We start from the raw sequence: 25040 nt of genomic DNA, 5'->3' as shown, positions 1-25040 counted from the left end.
CTCTCAGCAAGACACTGAGGCTTGTTGGAGTGAGAAAGCTAAAAATACATTGGAAAATACAGATTTATGACAGTTAGTGAAGAAACGAAGGTGCAAAAAAAGTCATAGATGGAAAGAGATGAACAGAGACAAGTTTATTGAGCTACTTCTCAAATAGCATACGTTGATTGTGGTGCCATGCAGTGCAGTAACCACGTGGTCACACGTTGGAAATCCCTGCAGCATCACAGCTGCAAGGAGCCAGAGTCTCCATCTATGTGGTGCCTCTCAAAACCAATGTTACAAGGCGCTTCTCAAAGATCACAATAAAAAGGCAACGACAACACACAAAAAATGACTACATAAACGAACAACAGTTGGAGAAAACCTTCACATAGAGAAGATGCGAAAATAAAATACGGGACATAAAAACATTTTAATTTCAACTGAGATGGCAGCGTCGATGGTGGAGTGAGGACTACTCATTCTGTTCGGTTTTGGATCACTACAGCAAATGTACCATCTCCTCTGTAAGCCCCAAAGCCCTCCTTCAGAGGACCCGAGTGACCATGAAAATGTCCTCCCCACCAGGCGTGTGTCCTGTTGGCATGTCTGAGTACGTATGCAATCAATCTTTATCTATGCAGCACATCCCATGCAAGAAAATGCACTGCAATGCGTTACATTGAGTGAAGGAACGTAGGAAAAAAGAGAAAACAACAACATAAATAAACGGCTCGTGGTAAGATAGAGGCAAGAAGCTATGAAAGAATAATTCAACAAGACGGCATGGATGGAAATAAAAGCAGGCTAAGCGAGGACCGAGAGAGCCCCAAACCCCATGCAATCACTTCATAATGTTCGCACTTTGATTTCTCCCGAGTAGTTTTACAAATACTTTTATTTCCCACAGCAAAACGAGCATTTAGCGTTATTGTGGGACGAGTAAACTTGAAACATGAAACAAAGGAGAACCCCGAACAAAACTATGGGAAGTTGATTAATCCCGGTACTCGGCACTACAATTAGAAACCTCCACGGTTTGCTGGCAGTGTTGTTAGCAGGCAAAGTCCGTCGCTGAGTCCCGTATGGAAGCGTCTCGTTTGCCAAACAAGGGGGAGCTGGCTCAGACCCGACTCTAGACCCGGCGGCTCAGGACGTTTCTTACCCGTCTCTCGCTTGCGCCGTTTTAAAACTCGTCCTGTTGTAAAACGTCCGGAAGAGTTCACCCTAAACTATTGTGCGCGTCATTATACCCGTTCCTGCCTTGACGATATGCTGGAGGGAGGCGGAAAATACTGGGGGGAGGAGGGAGAAACGACGGAGGAGCTCGTTACATTTTTGCAGGGCAAATTAAATTCAACACGGTCCGTTTCCCCTCGGCTGACAGTTGTGTTGTACTCCTCGTTGGCCGCCACTAGATAGCAGGCCGTTCCCGGCGAAAGCTGACGGCGCCCATTTTGTCCGCTAGGTGGCAGCTCTGCACCAGAATTTCCTCCCCACCAGGTCGTCGAAACAACAAACCGAACTACGGAGCAAGCGGGGTGAGAGAGAGAACGTCCGAAACCGCCTCTGACCGCGACTTTCAAACTCTTTCTGCGAATCGAGTTGAATTTGCGAGAGGGCCCCTTTTAAGATTAGTAAAAGTTGATATCCCGCTGGAACTGAATTTTACAACCAGGTAAGTTAGCTGTAAAATGGCGGAGAGCAAATCTGGAAGTTAGTTGATTTGTATTTTGCTAGCTAGCTAGCCCGCTCGTTAGCCAGGCTAGCGCTGGTGGAGCGCAGAGCGCGGATGTCTGCCTGAGCCGAGTCGCCTGCTGCTAGCTCGCAGCTTGACGGCTACCCCGGTGGCTAGCTTGCTAACTGTGTTTTTCACCTCGTTTCGGGAAATGTCTAATCCGTAGCCGAGAAGCCGCGTTTCATCGCTTCTGACCAATGAGTTGTACTTTTACATATTTGTAAACAAAGTGTTTGTCGCTTATGCAATACATTGCTGGGACTCCCGAGGCAAGATGGAGGACGCAAGGACGTGATGTTTTTTTTAGGGAACGTTAACACTACTTCTTGTTAAAAGCTAGCTAGAGTGTTCGCGGTTTCCAACTTGGTGGCAGATATCTTTATTATTACTTGATGTTTCTCGTGGAAATTATGCCATGATCAAGGCAACGGAAGCCTTTTTTATGTTGTCGGCAGCAAAATGGACTATTCTACGTCTGGCTAACAGCTTGCGCTAGTACAGTAGCAGTAGCTCGCGTTGTTTTGTTATTATGGGCTAACTCACGTTTGTCGGTGTTAGCTTGCTACGAGTGATCCTTATTAAACGCCGTTGTGTTTGCTTTTCCGTCGCCGGTCAAGATTGGCACCGCACGACTTGCTAGTGTTGTCCAGTTGCATTGTTTTGTGAAACTGGATCTAACTGATGCTCGGAAACGGATCGTACTCGTAGTCCATGGAGGTTGCTCTGCTAGTTAGCGCTAGCCCCAACGACGCACCGGTGTCAATTTTGACAGGCGCCGTCGAGGAGCGTAGCCTCGTCGTCCGTGGTGGTGGTGGTAGTGGTGGTAGAAACAGGGCTGCAGATTGTGCCATCGTTGCTACGCAGTCTACTTTACGAGGATCTGATTTTGAAATAATTCTAAGTTGCCGAGTCTCTCAGGTCGACTTAACAAGTTTTACAGCACACACTGTCGGGTTTGGCGCCACTTTCCAGTCAACACCCCTAGAATCCAGTCTACTTGTCATGCAATGTTACAACACAATCGGGGAAGTTGGCACGTCAAGCCTTTTAAGGTCAAACTTTTCTGGAGTCGTTTAAATCTTAAGATGCTTAAAACGTGTCAGTCACTCTCGTGGGTCATAGGGTGAGATTTGGCTTTGGTTGATTTTGGTTTTATTTTTGTAAAGGCTTACCAAAACTCCCCATCTTGCCTGTGCTCACAAACGTTACAATGTTGTGCCAAGGACTGTCCTTTCATTGTCTTTAATGTACAACAGGCAGTTTTTGAGAATATCTGCCTGATGCTTGAAATTGAGCTATCATGTATGAATGACACACTTTTTGTGTCACGACTGTATGCACTACTACTGTAGAAAGACACACCCAGATAAGGGATAAAGCTAAAGTGGGAGGAGTGTCTGTTTACCTTTTGTAGTGATCATAGCTACCAATGAATTAATTTTTTTAGACTTATCCAACAGCAGTCTTTAAAATTGGGTGCTAAACACATTTGTTCATTAATTTTTCGCCAAAGAAAGGAAATGTCTTTGCAAAACTTTTTCTGTTGTGTTGTTTAATTCACACAACAGTGCAATCGTCCCTCTATAGCTTACAGATTCTTGTTGATGTTGGTACTTTGTCTTGATTGGTTGAGCTATACATGGGGCGGATAAGGTACTGCCATATATAGCCATGGAGGAAGACCCATCGCTCTGCCTTGTGTGATGCTGTCTGCGGGCTAGGGGATGAACAGAGCAAGGGAGCCAATAGGCATATAGCTGAGCGTGACAGGGGCATTTCTGTCCACCCCCTGTTACCATGTGAAACTTCCCCCCCCCCCCCTGTACACATCAAAGCTTTCCATAGAGTATGTGCTAAGTGAGAATGTGCACACCTATTTCACTTGCTGTCATTGCATTCATGTTTGTCTTTGTGAAAAGGTCGATCAAAGAAAGTTGAATCACTTCATCGGACACAACGTTTATTGAGAGAAACGTTTCATCAGTCATCTAAGTGACCTCTTCATCTAAACTGATTGCAGGTATCCCGACCCTTATAAATGTCGATGCAATGTTGATGAAATGACGATGCGAAACTATTTTTCTCATTCACTCTTTTCCCTATTCTAGGTCACATGCGACCTCTTATGTCCTTTGTTTTGAGGATCTCAAATCAGTTATAAATTGAGGTTATCCAGAAGATGTTACAGAAATGATAGCGGCACCAGAAATACCGTCAGAGTTCCCCTTCCCTCAGTAAGTTGCAGATTAATTTTATTGTTTCTCTTTAAGGTTAGTTGAACTGATGTGAATTTGAAGACTGTTTTTGTTCATCAGGGATACAGACACTCGTTTCTCCTCGGATACAGACTTCTCTGAGGATCCTGACGGAAGGAGTTCAAACTCAGCCAAAGGAAAGGTACAGAAAACTTGATACGCTCACTTTCTTAGGCCTCATTCATAGAGGATTGAGATCTCTGGGTCAAATGAGACAGTATTAGTTTTTTAATGCTGTTACATATGCAGTATTAGGACAAAATATGTAAGGATTACAAAAGGGTTGTTAATTTCAGCGATTGAAATAAATGTCCTTTTTCTTCTTCTTCACTGTGCTATTGTCACAGTGCTGGTCATCAGTGGGCAAATTCACATCAGTCTGTCAGGGGAGAGGTACTCCAGGTCTATATACCTGTTGTCAAACTTTCTTATGGTTTTCAGCACCTGAGGACATTATTTTCTGCAAATCATATCTGCTCTCGTGAACTAAATTTGAAAAAAGTAAGCATACATCTACCCACATTAGCTGTTAGTATTTAGAATGCTTCCACAATCCATGACTCGTTTTTGGAAGCAAAAACATGTCATCACGAGAAATGTCTTTATGCATGCTCAATGATCCAGGTAAGAAAATCAAAGAAAGTTGAATCAGTTCATCTGGATACAACGTTTATTGACAGATATGTTTCATCACTCATCTAAATTACCTCTTCAGTCTAAAATGACTGCAGGTATCTCCACCCTTATAAACAATACAGTTGTATAACAACCGAAACCAACGATCAGTTTCTTAGCAAATATGAGCGTGACCCATTAACTAGATTTTCAATGGCCATTTGTACTATTCACAGAGGATTTGGGGATGTTTGCAATCACAGCGATGTAAGATGGCGACAGATGTACTCTTAGGCCCCCCCTCGGTTCAGGGATGGTCATTCCGTTTTCACTTAAATGGCCTCTTTGACTCCCCGTTCAAACCAGTATTCCTCCCTGTCAAGGATGTGCACATCCTCATCCTTGAAAGAGTGGCGACTGGCCTGTAGGTGGGTGTAGACTGCGGAGTCCTGGCCTGACGCGTTAGCTCTCCTGTGTTGTGCCATTCTCTTGGCCAGCATCTGTTTAGTTACCCCAATGTACTTGCTGTGACTTGAATGGGGAGCTAAAGAGGCCATCTATGTGAAGAGGGAATGACAATCCCTGACATGGCAATAAATGCTTCTTCGGCCTGTGCAAGATATCTACTTGTTGGACTTGGACTCTCACATATCTTCTTTTTCTTTCTTTTTTCCCCCCCTCTATTTGCCATGTCATTCAAGGGAGGAAAGAAGGGAAAGAAGACAGCAGGGGAGAAGGGTAAAGGAGGGAAGGGAGCAGGCCGGATAAATGGCCACCACCAGGAGAATGGCATGGAAAACATGATGCTTTTTGAGGTGGTAAAGCTGGGCAGGAGTGCAATGCAGGTACAAGCAGCAATATCATTTTGCTTACATCAGCTTTTCCCTCATTAAAAGACCTTAACATTCTGAGTCACATTTGCTAGAGTTGTTAAATGTTTAGTTACCCTGCTAATGTTCCAAGGAATAGAAATCCAACCTACGTGGGATGTATTCTTGTTCATGTTAATTTTTTAATCCCCACAGTCTGTCGTGGATGACTGGATTGAGTCCTACAAGCATGACAGAGATGTTGCTCTCCTAGATCTCATCAATTTCTTCATCCAGTGTTCCGGATGTAAAGGTGTGTGTGTGTGTGTGTGTGTGTGTGTGTGTGTGTGTGTGTGTGTGTGTGTGTGTGTGTGTGTGTGTGTGTGTGTGTGTGTGTGTGTGTGTGTGTGTGTGTGTGTGTGTGTGTGTGTGTGTGAGTGTGTGAGTGCCATCCCATTGTATAAAGTTATTCTAAATGTTTTGAAAATAAGCGATATATCCCACACTACTCCTCAGAAATCTTTCTTCCCCATCCCTCCTCACTAGTCACTGATGTGGGTTAAGGAGATAGCCTGCTTCAATGGCTAGAAGATTTACCTTTTGTCTTTTTAATCTGTGTCTCCCCAGGTGTGGTCAGTGGAGAGATGTTCCGCAATATGCAGAATTCTGAGATCATCAGACGAATGACAGAAGAGTTTGATGAGGTTTGAACAGCTGTTTCAGTATCATCAAACCATACCAATTGTAAAACCACTCTCATGCCACATAAATTGGGCTCTACCCAAGGCAACACAACATAATCACTTAATTTACCTAATACAAGAGAGAGGAATTAGTAAAATTACACATGCACAACAGACTTAGTAGCAAATAATGAGTACAAGGTAAATCGCATACATATCACTACATGTACAAATTCAGCATTTACTAACAATCTCCGTTTTTTCCATGGTATATATAGGACAGTGGTGACTACCCTCTAACCATAGCAGGGCCTCAGTGGAAGAAGTTCAAATCTAGTTTCTGTGAGTTCATCGCAGTGCTTGTACGCCAGTGTCAGTACAGCATTATCTATGATGAATACATGATGGACACGGTCATCTCCCTCCTCACTGGACTGTCAGACTCCCAAGTCCGAGCCTTCAGACACACCTCAACACTGGCAGGTAAGCAGGAATGAGTGCATGTGTGGGGAATCTGTTTTTTTGTGTGTGTGTGTGTGTGTGTGTGTGTGTGTGTGTGTGTGTGTGTGTGTGTGTGTGTGTGTGTGTGTGTGTGTGTGTAACTTTGTTAAAAGAAACACACACACACACACATACTATATATATATATGTATATATATATATATAAAATCCAGTGAGTCAAGTAAATATATGTGTGTGTGTGTGTGTGTATGTATGTGTGTATATATATATATATATATATATATATATATATATATACAGTGGTGTGAAAAAGTGTTTGCCCCCTTCCTGATTTTTTTTTTTTTTTTTTGCATGTTTGTCACACTTAAATGTTTCAGATCATCAAACAAATTTTAATATTAGACAAAGATAACACAAGTAAACACAAAATGCAGTTTTTAAATGAAGGTCTTTATTATTAAGGGGGGAAAAAAATCCAAAGCTACACGGCCCTGTGTGAAAAAGTGATTGCCCCCTAAACCGAATAACTGGTTGGGCCACCCTTAGCAGCAACAACTGCAATCAAGCGTTTGCGATACCTGGCAATGAGTCTTTTACAGCGCTGTGGAGGAATTTTGGCCCACTCATCTTTGCAGAATTGTTGTAATTCAGCCACATTGGAGGGTTTTCGAGCATGAACCGCCTTTTTAAGGTCATGCCACAGCATCTCAATCAGATTCAGGTCAGGACTTTGACTAGGCCACTCCAAAGTCTTTGTTTTTGTTAAGCCATTCAGAGGTGGACTTGCTGGTGTGTTTCGGATCATTGTCCTGCTGCAGAACCCAAGTGCGCTTCAGCTTGAGGTCACGAACAGATGGCCGGACATTCTCCTTCAGGATTTTTTGGTAGACAGCAGAATTCATGGTTCCATTTACCACAGCAAGTCTTCCAGGTCCTGAAGCAGCAAAACAGCCCCAGACCATCACACTACCACCACTATATTTTACTGTTGGTATGATGTTCCTTTTCTGAAATGCTGTTATTTTTACGCCAGATGTAATGGGACACACACCTTCCAAAAAGTTCAACTTTTGTCCTGTCAGTCCACAGAGTATTTTCCCAAAAGTCTTGGGGATCATCAGGATGTTTTCTGGCAAAACTGAGACGAGCCTTTATGTTCTTTTTGCTCAGCAGTGGTTTTCGTCTTGGAACTCTGCCATGCGGGCCATTTTTGCCCAGTCTCTTTCTTATGGTGGAGTCATGAACACTGACCTTAACTAAGGCAAGTGAGGCCTGCAGTTCTTTGGATGTTGTTGTGAGGTCTTTTGTGACCTCTTGGATGAGTCGTCGCCGCGCTCTTGGGGTAAATTGGTCGGCCGGCCACTCCTGGGAAGGTTCACCACTGTTCTATGTTTTCGCCATTTGTGGATAATGGCTCTCACTGTGGTTCGCTGGAGTCCCAAAGCTTTAGAAATGGCTTTATAACCTTTTCCACACTGATAGATTTCAATTACTTTCTTTCTCATTTGTTCCTGAATTTCTTTGGATCGCAGCATGATGTCTAGCTTTTGAGGATCTTTTGGTCTACTTCACTTTGTCAGGCAGGTCCTATTTAAGTGGTTTCTTGATTGAGAAGAGATGTGGCAGTAATCAGGCCTGGGTATGGCTAGAGAAATTGAACTCAGCTTTCCAAAAATGTGATAAACCACACTTAATTTATGTTTTAACGGGGGGGGGGGGGGCAATCACTTTTTCACACAGGGCCATGTCGGTTTGGATTTTTCTTTTCCCTTAATAATAAAATCCTTCATTAAAAAACTGCGTTTTGTGTTTACTTGTGTTATCTTTGTCTAATATTTAAATTAGTTTGATGATTTGAAACATTTAAGTGTGACAAACATGCAAAAAAAAAAGAAATCAGGAAGGGGGCAAACACTTTTTCACACCACTGTATATAATCCAGTGAGTCAAGTAAATTCTTTATGAGACGGTACAAGCCTGTCTCATGCCATAAGCTATCATCATTATGGCATGAAACAGGCTTGTACTGTCTCATAAAGAATTTGCTTGACTCATTGAATTATTTTGCTCCTTATTTGTTGAGCACTTATATATATATGGGGGGGGGGGCGTTTTTTTTTGTTTGTTTTTTTTTTTGTTTTTTTTTCGCAAACCGTCAATGGTATTGATCAAAGTGCTCAACAAATGAGGAGTGGAATATTAAGATAGATGTAGGAAAAAACTATGAATTAAAGTTTTTTCCTACATCTATCTTAGTATATATATATGTATATATCAAACATACAAACATTTTATGTCTGACTGGCTTCACTCCTTGGCAGCCATGAAGCTTATGACAGCCCTGGTGAATGTAGCTCTGAACCTGAGCATCAACATGGATAATACCCAGCGCCAGTATGAGGCAGAGAGGAACAAGATGGTGGCTAAGAGGGCCAACGACCGGCTGGAGTTGCTCTTGCAGAAACGTAAAGAGGTGAGGCTAGCCAGTTCGGCATATTCCAAGCTTTAGTTTAATCTTTTCACTAAAAAATAGAACCAGCCTTTTACAAATACACAAATTAGTGTTTGTGCTATTAAGAATGACGTTTTTCCTTTGGATGGGAGGATTTTCCCTCAGAGAAGTTGTTAAAATGTTCTCCTTATCCAATAATTGTACATAGATATTTCTCTGTATAATCCTGGATTCATATTTTGAATTTGCCAGCTATGATTAACATTTTGCAAGTTTTGCACATCATTGCAATAAATCTATTAAAAAACATACGTTCATAAACTTTTCATAAGCGCTACAATCTCATGAAACACATGCTGTTATGCCTCTTTGAGTTTGAGAAGATTAATTTCCAAATGATTATCATAATTGGACTACTTATATATTTACACTATGCAGTTGAGAACAGCGAACTGTGTTGCCTATATTTTTTGTATGTGCAAATTGTATTTGGTTAATAAAACTGATTTTTGTGAAGTACATACACTGATGAGCCAAAACATTATGACTACTCACGGGCGAATAGAATAACATTGATCATCTCCAAACAAGGGCACATGTCAAGGACTGGGTAGATTAAAAAGTGAGCGATCAATCAGTTCTCGTAGTTAGCGTGTTGGATGCCGGAGAAATGGGCAGGGGTAAATACCGGAGTCACGTTGACAAGGGCCAAATTGTTATGGCCAGACCGGGTCAGAGCATCTCTGGAACGGCAAGGCTTGTGGGGGGGCTCCCAGTCAGCAGTGATGAGTACCTGCTGACAGTGGTCCAAGGAGAGACAAACCACAAACTAGCAACAGGGTGTTGGGAACACAAGTCTCATCGATGTGCAAGGGCGACGAAGGTGATCCCATCTGGTCCAAACCGACAGAAAGTCTACTGTGGCACAAGTCACAGAAAATGTTATTTCTGGTTACGGGAGGAATGTATTGGAACATACATTGCATCGTACCCTGCTGCGTATGGGGCTGTGTAGCTGCAGACCGGGCAGAGTGCCCACGATGACCCTTGTCAACTGTCGAAATCGCCTACAATGGACACGAGAGCATCTGTACTGGACCTTGGAGCAGTGGAAGAAGATCGCCTGGTCCGATGAGTCCCGTTTTCTTTTAGGTCACGTGGATGGCCGTGTACGTGTGCACCGTTATCTGGGGAAGCGATGGCACCAGGATGCACTGTAGGAAGATGACAAGCCAGTGGAGAGAACGTGATGCTCTGTGTAATGTTCTGCTGGGAAACCCTGGGTCCAGCCATTCACGTGGACGTCAGTTTGACGTGTGCCACCTACCGAAACATTGTTGCAGAGCAGGTACACCCCTTCATGGCAGTGGTATTCCCTGATGGCAGTCGCCTCTTTGAGTAGGATAATGCACCCTGCCACACTGCACACATTGTTCTAGAATGGTTTGAGGAACATGATGAAGTATTCAAGGTGTTGACCTGGCCTCCAAATTCTCCAGATCTCAGTCCGATCAGCATCTGTGGGAAGTGCTAGGCTGACAAGTCTGATCCATGGCAGCTCCACCTCGCAACTTACAGGACTTGAAGGATCAGCTGCTAATGTTTTGGTGCCAGATACCACAGGACACCTTCAGGGGTCTTGTAGAGTCCATGTCTCGGCGGGTCGGTGCTGTTTTGGCAGCACACAGAGGACCAACAGCATATTAGGCAGGTGGTCATAATGTTTTGGCTTATTAGTGTATATGGCTGTAGGGGCATACAGCCTAGTAAACGCATCTAAATGTAAAAACAATCATGTGTTAATACAAACTGGCTTCATTCAGCTTTTGTTAACAGTAACCTTACTTGCAAATTTCTTATGAACTTGATTGACACTTTGTTTTTATTTGCAGATAACGAGACACTCAAGTTTGTATTTCATGAGTTACAGTGCACTTGGGATGTTGAAAGAGGCGTTATTTAAGGCTATATCTGTCTGCATGTTAAATTGGGGGGGAAAAGGGGCACTCAAATTCCACTCAATGCCAAAATCTCAGTTCCAAGAGGAAATAGCTTCTTTCTTCTTTTTTTTGGGGGGGGGGTGGATTTTTATCTGCTGTGACAATGAATTATCTCCATTTTTAGCACTGCAACACTTTGGTGTTGGACTGGCATTGAACATGTTAGTGCTGGGTGTAATTCAGCTAGCTTTGGCAGTTTATTGGGTTATGTAACAGCAGGTCCCACTGGGCATCCATCTGCTAGTTCACTCACTGGCCGTACTACAGCATGGTGGCATAGTTGGCTGTCACACACTATCTCGTTATGTTTACAGTGCCTCCAAGTCACTACTCCATTTAGTGGCTCTGTCAATTTCATCGTTCGACTAAAATGATGTTCGTATGTTTTGGTAATGATTATGCTTTTTTTTTTTTTAGCTCCAAGAAAATCAAGATGAGATTGAAAACATGATGAATGCAATATTCAAAGGAGTGTTTGTTCACCGATACCGGTATGGCTTTATATTTTTCAAGATCTAGTGGTGAAATAATGACACTCATAAAGTTATCTGTATTATTACTGATGCTACTGTAAAAAAACAATTCTGATGGTCTTATTCAACTGAGGAGATGCCAACACATGTATGTGTAATCTTTTGACAGTGATTCAATAGCAGAAATCAGGGCTATTTGTATAGAAGAAATTGGAGTGTGGATGAAACTCTACAGCGATGCCTTCCTCAACGACAGCTATCTTAAGTATGTGGGATGGACCATGCATGATAAGGTGAGTTATAGCTGTTGCTTGAGTTTTTCTTGGCATATAAAGTGAGCCTCTCTGACTGTTAACCTTATATTGTTTTCCAGCAAGGCGAAGTGCGTCTGAAGTGTCTGACAGCTTTACAGGGTCTCTACTACAACAGAGAACTCAATACGAGACTCGAGCTCTTCACCAGTCGTTTTAAGGTCAGCACCACCTGCTGGACAACAGTAACACCTTCCAACTGAATACACTAGCTCACATAAAGATGTGTTTAATAATTGTTTTATTCTCGATTAATCTGACTATTGAATCAATCGTTTGATTTGTCATAGTCATAAAACTTTTTTGTCATAGTCAAGCATTTATCATAGTTTGTCATATGAATAATTGTCATGAATAATTGACATAGTGTTAAAAGTATGCCAGGCAATTGCATATTCAAGAATCAATGGCTTCAAATGCAACAGGTACAGAATATGGATAGCAAAGGTTTTTGAGAGTTGAGCGCCTCATATACATTATTTGAAATGTAGACTCGCTTTCACATTCTCTTCAGTTGAAGCTCAAAAAATAATTTCTTTTGGTCATGGAAATTTAGCTGAAAGTTATGGAGAAGTCATGGAAAAATAATTGAAAATTATTGGTGGAAAATGTGCATTAATGCTGCATTATTTTTTTTGCACAGGACCGCATTGTCTCAATGACTCTTGACAAAGAGTATGATGTTGCAGTACAGGCTATAAAACTGCTCACTCTTGTCTTACAGTAAGTCATTCATCTGATTACAGCTATTGCAGTAAAACCAAAAACATATACATGATGGCAAGCAATGCATTTAATAACATATTCAGTAGATTTAATGTTTTTCTCATACTAGCAAGATTACCTATAACTATTTTGTAACCCCAGGGTTACTGATACTTTATATGATTTGTTTGTTTGTTTGTTTGTTTGTTTGTTTGTTTGTTTGTTTGTTTGTTTCTGCAGTAGTACAGATGAGGTGCTGAGCCCTGAGGACTGCGAGAGTGTATATCACCTTGTCTACTCTGCTCACAGACCTGTTGCCATAGCAGCTGGAGAGTTCCTCTTCAAGAAGTATGTCATACACAAATCTGACTTTGGGGTGATTGATGTAGCAGCAGCTAGACAATGTTGTGATTCCTCTGTTGAAAACAGGGAGAGACAGATCTCTGGAAAATAAGAGTAGAAGCAGGTTAGGAAAAGAGTAGAGTTCAGCAAGGGGAGAAGGTGATGTTGTAATTCATAAGAAGAAACATCCCATTTTCCAACTTTCTCAAAATGGAGGAAAGTGGTGAGTTAAATATCATTTAACAAAACTAATTTGTTCAGAAGGAAACATTGTTTTCTCTTTCATGTTTGCATGCTTACCAGGAGAAAAAGTTAATCTTTACTTTAGTGATTATTTTGTTTTGAGAATATCTGTTTTTAGACGTCTGAAGTTGGAATAATGTTATGTCTCCGCTGGAAATTGTAGTTTACAGGTTTAGATTGTAAACTGAGCCTAAGGTTAAACTTGTTATTTAGCTTGATACTGCTAGTGTTGACAGTTTGAAAGATGCTTGGAGATTGGCTATCTCAGCCAGGCAATAGCCTGGAGGGGATTATGCATTTGGCCGTGTGTGTGTGCGCGAGGCATGTCTTTCTGTCCGCGGCTAATCTCACAAACTACTGGATTTATCAGCCTAAAAACATTTTGTGCCGTTATGAGTGTATGATGAAGAACCTCTCGTGGTTGCAGTGATTAAAAACTTTTGAAAAAAAGTTTATTCTCGCTACCGCCGCTCCCTCTCCTCCTTCACTCGCTAGCTCACTCAACCAATGCTGCTGTAAATCGCTGCCCAATCTTAGGCAACCGTGTGCATGGTCTTTTTTCTTTCCCTTTTGCTCTAATATAACCTTTGAAAATTAACTGTTGGTGTGTTTAAGTTTATTTAAATTGAGTGTTTTATTTCCCTTCCTTACACTTAATTATACATTTGTTTGTGTTGTAAAAAATAAGGGGTCATGTGTATTCTGAATGCATGTAACCTTTGTGGGGTTTGACTCAGACTGATTTAAACTTGGTCAAACCACTACACTAGCTAGCTACTACAAATGTGTATGGCTACTACTGCCACACAAAATCATGTCATGAAAAATGGAAAGAGGAAAAAAATATATAAGGATATGGTCAGTGGACATTAAATCAACAGTATATCAGAGTGGCGAGTTGTCAACCTGTGGTCTCACACAAATTCTCTCCCCATGATTTTGTTTCAGTTGACATTGTATTGTTGGCAGATTTTAGGCCTTGTGGATCTTTTGTTTATCAGTTCATCTGGTTGCCTTTTCACTATCCATTAAGCGTAATTGTTATTTTTGTACAGTTATGGTTGCAGACTCTCTCCACCTCCTTACACTCTTTGAGTGTAATTAGTTTGCCAAAAAAGAGACAAAACTCACAATAAACGAAGTTAAAGATGAACTTGACTGATAGCTTTTTTTTTTCTCAAATGTTCTATAGATATCGCGATAATATCATTAGTGAATTCTTTTGGCCACGACAGTCATGTAGTGAAAATCTAATATGACAGCCCTAAATGAAAGTCAATCAGCAGAGCAGCCATTTGCCTTGATTAATTTTATATCATGAAATCCCCGACAGTTAAACACATTTGAAGTCTTTTCTTACCATTGTTTTATTGCTTTAGAATGAAAAGTGAATCAGCAGAACAGCCTTCATTCATTTTATATCATGAAAACCGTGACAGTTAAACACATTTGAAGTGTTTTGATACGGGCTTTGAAATTATGATGGCCTGATCTCTGTCATTCCATGTCCATAGACAGACAGACAAAGTGTTTTTATTAGGTAGATTTTTTTAGCTTGAGCACTGCATATTAACAACTTGTTTTTTCCCCCCCATATTTCTGAATTGGGCGCTGCGCAAAAGTCTTATAATGGCAGAAAAAACACTTTTTTCTGTCCGTGTGTGCGTGTATTTCGAAAAAAAGGGGTGGTTTGTTGCCAAGTTCAAACACCAGAGAAAGGGAGCTGTGTACGCATGGCAGAGATCTGCACTCTACTGAGTGCATCCCTATAGTTTTAATATGAGACACAGTGCTTAACATGTGCACCTTTCCCCCTTAGGTTGTTCAGCCAGCGGGAACCAGAGGAGGAGGGTGCCCCCAAGAGGAGAGGCAGACAGAGCCCGAATGCAAACCTCATTAAGACCACTGTCTTCTTCTTCCTAGAGAGTGAGGTACACGTCTTTCTCATTTACTCATCCACAACACCAGTTCAGAGTCTAACATGAGATGACATGGCAGCCCCTGATGCCCGGCACTGGGTGGCAGGAGTTGTATTTAAAAAAAGTTCAATTAGAATTTTAACAAGTTATTTACAGAATAAGAGTTGCTTAGAGAAAGCATATGACAGGGTGCCGAGGGAGGAGGTGTGGTATTGTATGAAGAAGTCGAGAGTGACAGAGAAGTGTGTAGGAGTGGTGCAGGACATGTATGAAGGCAGTGTGACAGTGGTGAGGTATACGGTTGGAATGACAGATGGGTTCAAGGTGGAGGTGGGATTACATCAAGGATCAGCTCTGAGCCCTTTCTTGTTTGCAATGGTGATGGACAGCTTGACGGACGAGATCAGGCAGGAGTCTCTGTGGACTATGATGTTCACGGATGACATTATGATCTGTAGCAAGAGTAGGGTGCAGGTTGAGGAGAGCCTGGAGAGGTGGAGGTATGCAATGGAGAGAAGAGGAATGAAAGTCAGTAGGAGCAAGATGGAATACATGCGTGAACGAGAGGGAGGACAACAGAATGGTGAGGATGCAAGGAGTAGAGGTGATGAAGACGTATGAGTTTAAATACTTGCAGTCAACTGTTCAAAGTAACAGGCAGCGTAGAAGAGGTGAAGAAGAGAGCGCAGGCAGGGTGGAGTGGGTGGAGAAGAGTCAGGAGTGATTTGTGACAGAAGGGTACCAGGAAAGAGTTAAAGGAAAGGTTTACAAGATGGTAGTTAAACCAGCGATGTTTTATGGTTTGGAGACAGTGGCACCGACAAAAAGACAGGAGGTGGAGCTGGAGGTGGCAGAGTTGAAGATGTTAATATTTTCATTGGGATTGACGAAGAAGGACAGGATTAGGAATTGAGTATATTAGAGGGACAGCTTAGGTTGGACAGTTCGGAGACAAAGCAAGAGAGGCAAGATTGAGATGGTTTGGACATGTGTGGAGGGGAGATGCTGGGTGTATTGGGAGAAGGATGATGAATATGGAGCTGCCAGGCAAGAGGAAAAGATGAAGGCCAAAGAGGAGGTTGATGGAAGTGGGACATGCAGGTGGCTGGTGTGTCAGAGGACGATGTGGAGGACAGGAAGAGATGGAAACCGGGGGGTGCCCTGGTGGCACACTTGGTGGAGTGCGTGCCACGTGAGGCTGAGTCCTTGCCATGGCGGCCTGGGTTTGGATCCGGCCTGGGCCCTTTGCTGCTTGTAATCCCTTCTGTCACCCCTGCCTTTCCTGTCTCTCTCTACTGTCACTGTTAAACTAAAGCAAAAAAAATACAGGAAAAAAAAGTCATCTAAAAAAAAAAAAGAGAGAGAGAGATGGAAACGGATGATCCGCTGTGGTGACCCCTAACAGGAGCAGCCGAAAGTAGTAGTAGTACTAGTAGATTTACAGAATAAGTTATTTACAGGTTAGTGCAGGTTTTATGCAGGGTTTAGGGAAGATAAAAGGGGGAGGATGGGTGGGTGGGGGCAATGTCAGGATCTGTGGGTGTGTGGGGGCTTGTTAGAAAGGCCTACTGCTGTAGGGAAGAAGCTGTTCTTGTGGCGTGAGGTTCTGGGTTTTTTTTTTTTTTTTTTTTTTTTTTTTTTTAGACCTTAGCCTCTTGCCAGAGGTAAGTGTTTTGAAGAGACCATGGCCTGGGTAGGAAGGGTTGGCTATGATCTTTCCTGCTCGCCTCAGTGTCCTGGAGGTGCACAGGTCAAGGAGGGATGGCAGGTTAAAGCCAATCACTCTCTCAGCAGAGTGAATGATATGCTGCAGCCTGCCCTGGTCTTTGGCAGTGGCAGCAGCATACCAGATAGTCATGGAGGAGGTGAGGATGGACTCAATGATGGCAGTGTAAAAATGCACCATCATTGGCTTTAGCACGTTGAACTTTTTCAGCTGCCACAGGAAGTACATCCTCTGCTGTGCCTGTGAGGGAGCTGACGTTCAGCTCCCACTTGAGGGCCTGGGTGATGATGGTGCCCAGGAAGCGGAAGGATTCCGCAGTGTCGACTGGGGAGCCACACAGGGTGATGGGGGGGGGGGCTGGGTATTTTCTGAAGTCCACAACCATCTCAACTGTCTTTAGAGTGTTGAACTTCAAGTTGTTTTGGCTGTACCAGGACACCAGATGTCAATCTCCCACCTATAGGCAGACTCATCCCCACCAGAGTTGAGTTCAATATGGGTGGTTTCGTCAGCAAACTCCAGTAGCTTGACTGACTGGTGACTGGAGGTGCAGCTGTTCATATACATGGAGAAGAGTAGAGGGGAAAGGACACAGCCTTGAGGGGAACCAGAGCTGGTGGTCCGGGAGTCAGAGACGTGTTTCCCCAGCTTCACGTGCTGCTTCCTGTCCCATAGGAAGTTGGTGATCCACCTGCAGGTGGAGACAGTCATGTGCAGTGGGTAGAGCTTGTTCTGGAGCAGTTCCGGGATGATAGTGTTGAAGGCAGAGCTAAAATCCATTAACAGGATCCTGGCGTATGTTTCTGCAGAGTCCAGGTGCTGGAGGATGGAGTACCATGTTAACTGCATTGTCCACAGATCTGTTGGCTCTGTAGATGAACTGCAGGGAGTCTAGTTGTGGGTCAGTGATAGTTTTAAGATGGGACAGAACAAGGCACTCAAAAGGTCAGGTCAGGGCGCCAGGTCTGTAGTTATTGAGTCCTGTGGTCCTTGTTTTTTTGGGAATGGGGATGATAGTAGAGCTCTTGAAGCAGGCTGGTACATGGCATGTATCCAAGTGAAGTGTTAAAAATGTCTTTGAACACTAGAGCCAGCTGATTGACACAGTGCTTCAGGGTGGGGGGAAACAGTCTGGTCCAAAAGCTTTGTGGGGGTTTTGTCTCTTCAAGCAAGTGTTGTTCTTCAAGTATATCCAAGCAAAGGTCATGGAAAATGTCCTTGAAAAGTGCTGGAAAATTATTTCTTAAAAAGAGTGGGAACCCTGATCCATGCTGACCCAGGATGTGTCTTTTCTTCTAGCTCCATGAGCATGCAGCCTACTTGGTGGACTCACTGTGGGAGTGTGGTGCAGAGCTACTGAAGGACTGGGAGTGTATGACCAGTTTACTGTTGGATGACCCATTGCCTGGAGAGGAAGGTAGGACATTAAGTGTCATTAGCTAGCACTACCCTTAGTCAAGAACAATGGAATGAAAAATGATCTATCCTTCCTTTTCTGTCTCTTGTCCTTTGTAGCTCTAACTGATAGACAGGAGACAGCTCTGATTGAGATCATGCTGTGCACTGTGCGCCAGGCTGCTGAGTGCCACCCGCCTGTGGGCAGAGGCACAGGAAAGAGGGTAAAATAGAAAAAGACACTTTCAACAGTATATGCAAGTTGTTGTTTGAACAGTTGTTTTTTTTAAATTTGCAAATACTAATGAGAGAGGTAGATGAGCATATTTAGGCTGGAAATGAGTGGAGAGGTCCAACTGACTTGCTGTGTCTGTTATCAGGTAATGACAGCCAAGGAGAAGAAGACTCAGCTCGATGACCGAACCAGGATGACAGAGCTGTTTGCAGTGTCATTGCCCCCTCTACTGGCCAAGGTGTGTTACATATATGCTGTTCTCGGTAGCACTAGGCTGCTGGCTGCTGAGTTCAGTATTTCAAAAACAGAAAAGTCCCTTACATGTTTGTGCTTGTAATGCAGTATGCTGTGGATGCAGAGAAGGTGACCAACCTGTTGCAGCTGCCTCAGTTCTTTGACCTAGAAATTTACACCACAGGAAGGCTGGAGAAGGTAAGACACCTTCTAGAGATGCAAACAAAGTGATCACATAGGCACATAAAATCAGAAAGGTTAATGCCTCCATATACTTTCATCATACCTTAAAATAATTCCCATTCTTTCCTCCTCAGCATCTTGAATCCTTGCTGCGCCAGATTAGGGAGATAGTGGAGAAGCATACAGACACTGAAGTTCTGGAGGCATGCTCCAAGACCTACCACGCCCTCTGCAATGAGGAGTTCACAATTTTCAATAGGGTAGACATTGCCCGCTCCCAGCTGCTGGACGAGCTGGTAGACAAATTCAACAGACTACTGGAGGACTTCCTGCAAGAGGTAACAGAGAACTGACAAAACAGATGCCAATGATACAGTTTGTAAACAATGCCCAAAAAATGTTGTAACACAATCTGTTTCCAGGGCGAAGATGCTGATGAAGACGATGCTTACCCGGTTCTTTCAACTCTGAAGAGGATCACGGCCTTTCATAAGTATGGGAAATTCTTCCGCTACCTTCATTTCTTTCATGTTTGAGACCCAAGGTTCCTGAACATTATTTCTTCTTCTGTCAATACAACTCATGCGAATATATATATATATATATCAGTTTTTGTTTTTTTCCGGAAACCATCAATGGTGTTGATAAAAGTGCTCAACAAATGAGGAGTGGAATGTTAAGATACATGTAGGGAAAAAACTTTAATACTGCTATGTATCAAACGTTTTTTTCCTATAGCTAACACACACACGTGTGTGTGTGTGTGTGTGTGTACTGACATCTACCTCCTCTTACCCATCTTAAGTGCTCATGACCTGTCTCAGTGGGACCTCTTCACCAGCAATTTCAAGCTGCTCAACACAGGCATTGAGAATGGAGATATGCCTGAACAGGTTAGTGTATATACACATACATCCACAAGTTTTATGTTAACTGTCTGATGCTGACTAATTGTTTACTTCTTTTGTGTGTGTGAGCAGATAGTGATTCACTCATTGCAGTGTACCCACTATGTGATCCTGTGGCACCTGGCCAAATTGTCTGAGGGTAGCTCAAGAAAGGTGAGCACCGCTAGAGCTAGCTTCTTTCTTTTGTGTATTAATAAGAAAAACATATATTTAGTCTGACCACTGGTATGATATTCACAGCTAATTTACCATTTTGTTTATTAATCAGGAGGACCTGGTGACCCTGAGGAAACAGATGAGGGCATTCTGCATGATGTGTCAGCGCTACCTCACCAATGTCAACACAGCTGTCAAAGAACAGGTATGTGGCATCTAAAACCACAACTCTACATGCTGCTGATCTAGAAATAATAATGGTCTCAATTTTAATTTATTTTCAAAACAGCTACAAATGGTTTTACAGATGATTTAAAAATTTGTGAGTTAAGCAGAAAATATGTGTAAAACACAGAGAGGGCAAACGTGGGTAATAAAAGATTGTTGCATTAAAGCAAGTGTGATAAAACATTTTTAAAAGATGGTGCTGATTCAGCCATTGCAAGTTCCTCAGTCAGACCTCAGAAGCTAAGAGCCCTGATGCCGATGGCTTGTTCACTTCTTTTTTTCAATTTGAATTTTTGAACAGGTGTTATTGTCCTGGTACTCTAGGTCAGATCATGCTCATATGTTATACAGATATTGCTGTGATGTCCACTTGATTCAGTTTGTTCTTTTTTTCCCTCCCTCTGTAGGCATTCACCATCTTATGTGATGTGCTGTTGATCTTCAGCCACCAGATGGTGTCTGGTGGCAGGGAGCACCTGGAGCCCTTGGTCTATTCCCCAGAGGATTCACTGCAGTCTGAACTACTCTCCTTCATCCTAAACCATGTCTTCATAGACCAGGATGATGACACAAACAGCACAGGTACAGAAGCAAATGAGCACACATACTGCCCATGCCATGTTCTCACAGACAGGAAAAGTGTCCAACTATATATAATGTATTGCTACACAAACATAAATAAATAAATGTTGGTGTCAATTTAAAAAGAAAAAATAGATGCACCAAGGAAACAAATTTGAAATTTTATTGAGGGGAGGACCCCCCCCCCACACACTAAATATAGCATCTATTGAGTAATCCATAATTAGCAACACATTAATTCATCTTTGGCCCTGTGATGGCCTAGCGGCCTGTCCAGGGTGTCTGCCTGCCTGCCACCAAATGACTGCTGGGATAGGCTCCAGCATTCCTTCGACCCTGAGAGCAGGATAAGCGGTTTGGATAAATGGATCTCTTATATATATATATATATCATCATTATTGCCTTATTGACATAACTGCTCCACTCAAAATTGCTGTCTGAATGTGGCTGCTCCAACCAAACTTCCACTTCCACATCTATAAAGCTGCTTCCTCTTTGTTGTGCGATACAATTTTTAATTTTCGTTATAAAGCTTTTAAATCAGCCCCCCCCCCAGGACTTAACACACTTTCAACTAAATGCCAGTCCCCCAGGTGAACAAACAATTTTCCTTTATCATGGTATTTCTTTTCTGCCATTTTGCCTTCTATATCTACCACCAACAGGAGTTGCGTAGAAATTCTATGCAAAACAATTGAGGCACAATTTCAATGTTCAGTCTGTTTCTGGTGCTTATGAATTCCTACAAAATACAGTCAAACCACAGCAAATAGTCCAACTGATAACATATCATAACAACGTGTCATTTGTGCTCACATTCTTTCATTGTTGTCTTGGACATTTGCTGCCTCTTCTTTGCTGCTATAGTCAGGAAAATATAGAGCATTGATCATGTATAGACCCAGACAGGAATGTTTTCACCAGGCAATGAGACAATTTGATGGTCTTTAGGATTTTTTTGATTTTTTTTTATTTAACCAGGAGAGTCCCATTGAGTTTAAGAATCTATTTTTCAAGGGAGATCTGGCCAAGACAGGCAGCAGCATAAATAAAAACACATACCGTATTTCCCGGACTATAAGTTGCTGTTTTTTTACTCATCAGGCTGGTCCTGCTACTTATATTCCAAAGCGATTTATATAAAATGTAATTTTGTGGGACGAATACAGTTTGTTTCAACTAAGGCCACTAGATAGTGTGGGTTGACCCACAAAGCTTACTAGAAAATATCATGGGTTCGGGCAGGCGGGTCAAAAAGTGACAAAGCATTGCTCAGAGTAAGTTATAAATAACTTACAGAAAAATTGCGTGCAATAGGCTAGGCTGTGCATTTCTAGTCCACCTTCAATGTCTTCAATGTCAAGAAAGAAGAGGCTTTCCCACGTGTGTGTGTGTGTGTGTGTGTGTGTGTGTGTGTGTGTGTGTGTGTGTGTGTGTGTGTGTGTGTGTGTGAGCGAGAGCGAAAAAGAGAGACAGTTCATGTCTTTAATGATAGGTTATCTGCTGCTATTCAACAATAAAGAACGCAATTTGGAACAATTCGTCTTGTTTATTTAGTAGACCCAGATGCTATGAGGCTAAGATACAATAGGCTCTCCTTGCAATCAGTGTATTATGCTGGGCAAACAGCCCAAAAATGAAATATTGCAATACTGCTCACTTTGCTAGCCTAAGCTAAATTTGAAGGTTTGCGGGACGGGTCGGGTTCAGGTGGTTAATTAACGCATATTTTAGCAGGGTGGGTGGTGCAGATTGGCTCACATAATGAGTCTGGTGGGTGTGGGTATTAAAAAAAAACCTGACTTGTGCATCACTACTGTACCACCATATAAATAAATGCATCTTATACTCCGAAGCGATATTTTTTGCTGAGTGCAACTTGTACTCCGGTGCAACTTGTAGTCCGGGAAATACGGTAGTTACAGACAGAAAAAACAAAAGGGGATTATAGGATTATATTTTTTTCAGTTGTTTAAAAACATAGCCTATTTGATTAGATTATTTTTATTGCTACACCTTGATAAAGTAATATTTTTGTGCAGAAGAGATTTATTTTTGTCACAGAGGAGCTTTGAAAATTGGGGCTGGTGTGTCAGCTGTGCTGCGATGATGCACCATCTTTGGTGTGATGCAGAGTTACTGCTAGTCCAAACCTAACCAGTCTGTGTACATTTATTCCATCTCTCTGGACTCTACGGCATTTGTCAATATCTGTTCATTATCTCTTACCTCTCTCCACCCTCTTCTATTACAACATTAGCACTGCTAAAAAGAACTGCCAATCGAGTGGTGTTATTTTTGCTGTGCTCTTTTCTTTCCTGTGGCCTTAACCATTGAATGCTCTGAAAAGTTAATTGCATCACCCTCTGAAACAAGAATTAACACCTAAGCAACAAGCTTTGACATAATATTTATTATTATAGAACATTTTCATTTTATTCCCTGGTCGTTCTTCAATTGGGCCCATGCATAAATTTCTAGCAGGTCATTTATGATTTTTTTTTTTTTAAGGGGCGAATAGCACGGCCTAGATCAAACGTGATAGATGGCTAGCTAGCTAGTTAGATATGTAAATAGATATTGGAAGGGAATAGAATTCCCTGACAACTCAAGTTTTGTTTTTTGTTATTTTAAGTCCCAACAAAACTTCCCTAATTTTATACCAATCTGACCTCAGGCAAGTCACGAACCCTCTTAGTTAGATCGCTCCCATTGGTCCAAAGCTCTATTTTAATATTGTTTAAATTGATTTAGTGATGCGCAGGTTGACTTAAAATTTACAATCAATCTTAAGGAATGTATCCCGAGACTTTTTAATGGCAGGCATTTGTCTGAAGTGAGATTTTATGCGTAAACTAGTAAGAAGTAAGGGCATATCTTAATCAGGAATCAGGAACACTTTGTCATTTCATTTCATGTACGCAAGTACATGAAATGAAATGAAATCTCGTTTCCCCCAGCCCACAGCAGTGCAACACAGACAAAAACACATATCCAAAAAACTACAAGAACACATATATCCAAACTAAACTGGAATGACAAGTGAAAATGGAACAACAGAAATAAGGGAACTTTGTTCAGTCCCTTCACATGATGAGATCAATAGCTGTGAGTTGCTGTCATGTGTATAATTAAGAAAGCTGAAATACTCAATGAAAATAATGACTGAGTAACAGATAGAGTTATATCGTAGTTTATGATATAAAAGGCATCCTACATGAGTGAGGAATAAGACAGAAGGTACAGCACCTTCTGCTTTATTCCCTGTTGTGTGAACAAACGCTGTCTAAGCTGTATGTTTGACCAGAGAATCATCAGCGGTGCTGGAAAAAACATTCCAACAATGGTACAGAATTTATGAAGTTGGGGGGGGGGGGTGGCAGGCACGTTATTGAAGAGGAAAAAATTTTATGCTCTTACTGTCATTATTTTCATTTAAAGAGCAAATGAGAGGGGAAAGAAGTGTGACTGTGATAGGCTTATTCAAGGTGTTGAGCTGCTGTTACGAGCAGCTTTGAGGCACATATGCACTTTCACCTAGAGACTAGAGGCCCAGTGAGTGGGTTATAGGATAGAAAGGGCTGTATTAGGCTTCTCCAAGGATTTTTACCTTGCGGTCATCTGAGAACTTTCTAACAGGCCAAGCAGTCAAGAAAAAAGAAAAGAAAACCCACAAAACGATAGTTTTAAAGAGCAAAGTTTTTGTGTATTTGTTTAAAAGCACTCAAGTCAAACACTTAAGTTTTTGATGTTCTCTTTCTGTGTGCCTGATGTATCAGATGGGCAGCAGGATGATGAGGCGGGGAAAATTGAAGCTCTGCACAAGAGAAGAAACCTGCTGGCTGCCTATTGTAAGCTTATCATCTACTGTGTAGTGGAGATGAAGACTGGGGCTGACATCTTCAAACAGTATATGAGGGTAAGACTGACCTTTTTATTTACCTTTTATCAAAGCTGGACTTGCAGCTGTCACCTTTCTTTGCAATGATCGGTATTGAAAATGTTTATTTATCTGAGTATCGTACATAGCGGGATATAAAGGGCTCTTTTTGGTCAATGACAGAACTTAAGGCAGTAGCAGGGGGTTCAAACCTGTGACCTTGTGGCCATGCAATAATCGCTTTATATCCACATGACCTATAGAATAACCTGCTACAGTTACTGAGGAGACCTAGAACAATTATTACTGTTGAGTTACTGAAATTTCGAATTGTATTTCTGTAATTGCAGTATTACAATGACTATGGGGACATTATCAAGGAGACCATGAGTAAGACTCGGCAAATTGACAAGATCCAGTGTGCCAAGACCCTCATTCTCAGTCTCCAGCAGGTCAGTATACGCAGACATAGGCCTCCTCTTAGAATTCTCAGGCTACCTGGATGACGACAATTCCAGTTTCT

The 25040-nt window shown here is 42.1% G+C and overlaps 1 protein-coding gene across 1 annotated transcript in view; it reads left to right on the top strand.

Moving 5' to 3' along the window:
* Positions 1-1416: 1416 nt before the first annotated feature.
* Positions 1417-25040, top strand: part of stag2b (STAG2 cohesin complex component b) — a 34670-nt gene continuing 11046 nt past the window's right edge. Inside the window, exons 1-27 of the mRNA XM_056295004.1 lie at positions 1417-1660; positions 3640-3740; positions 3829-3954; positions 4036-4117; positions 5292-5435; positions 5616-5712; positions 6027-6103; positions 6361-6565; positions 8866-9017; positions 11414-11487; positions 11639-11762; positions 11843-11941; positions 12424-12503; positions 12726-12833; positions 14890-15001; positions 18015-18132; positions 18231-18334; positions 18491-18583; positions 18688-18777; positions 18897-19100; positions 19185-19255; positions 19568-19655; positions 19743-19823; positions 19939-20031; positions 20462-20636; positions 24417-24556; positions 24868-24969. Coding sequence (XP_056150979.1) covers positions 3911-3954; positions 4036-4117; positions 5292-5435; positions 5616-5712; positions 6027-6103; positions 6361-6565; positions 8866-9017; positions 11414-11487; positions 11639-11762; positions 11843-11941; positions 12424-12503; positions 12726-12833; positions 14890-15001; positions 18015-18132; positions 18231-18334; positions 18491-18583; positions 18688-18777; positions 18897-19100; positions 19185-19255; positions 19568-19655; positions 19743-19823; positions 19939-20031; positions 20462-20636; positions 24417-24556; positions 24868-24969 — 2757 coding nt within the window. The 5' untranslated portion in view covers positions 1417-1660; positions 3640-3740; positions 3829-3910. The remainder of the gene's footprint in view (positions 1661-3639; positions 3741-3828; positions 3955-4035; positions 4118-5291; positions 5436-5615; positions 5713-6026; positions 6104-6360; positions 6566-8865; positions 9018-11413; positions 11488-11638; positions 11763-11842; positions 11942-12423; positions 12504-12725; positions 12834-14889; positions 15002-18014; positions 18133-18230; positions 18335-18490; positions 18584-18687; positions 18778-18896; positions 19101-19184; positions 19256-19567; positions 19656-19742; positions 19824-19938; positions 20032-20461; positions 20637-24416; positions 24557-24867; positions 24970-25040) is intronic.

This window comes from Lampris incognitus, chromosome 1, assembly GCF_029633865.1.
Source record: "Lampris incognitus isolate fLamInc1 chromosome 1, fLamInc1.hap2, whole genome shotgun sequence".
NCBI lineage: Eukaryota > Metazoa > Chordata > Actinopteri > Lampriformes > Lampridae > Lampris > Lampris incognitus.
The sequence above is the reverse complement of the archived record's forward strand: the minus strand, read 5'-3'. Positions and strand labels throughout refer to the sequence as shown.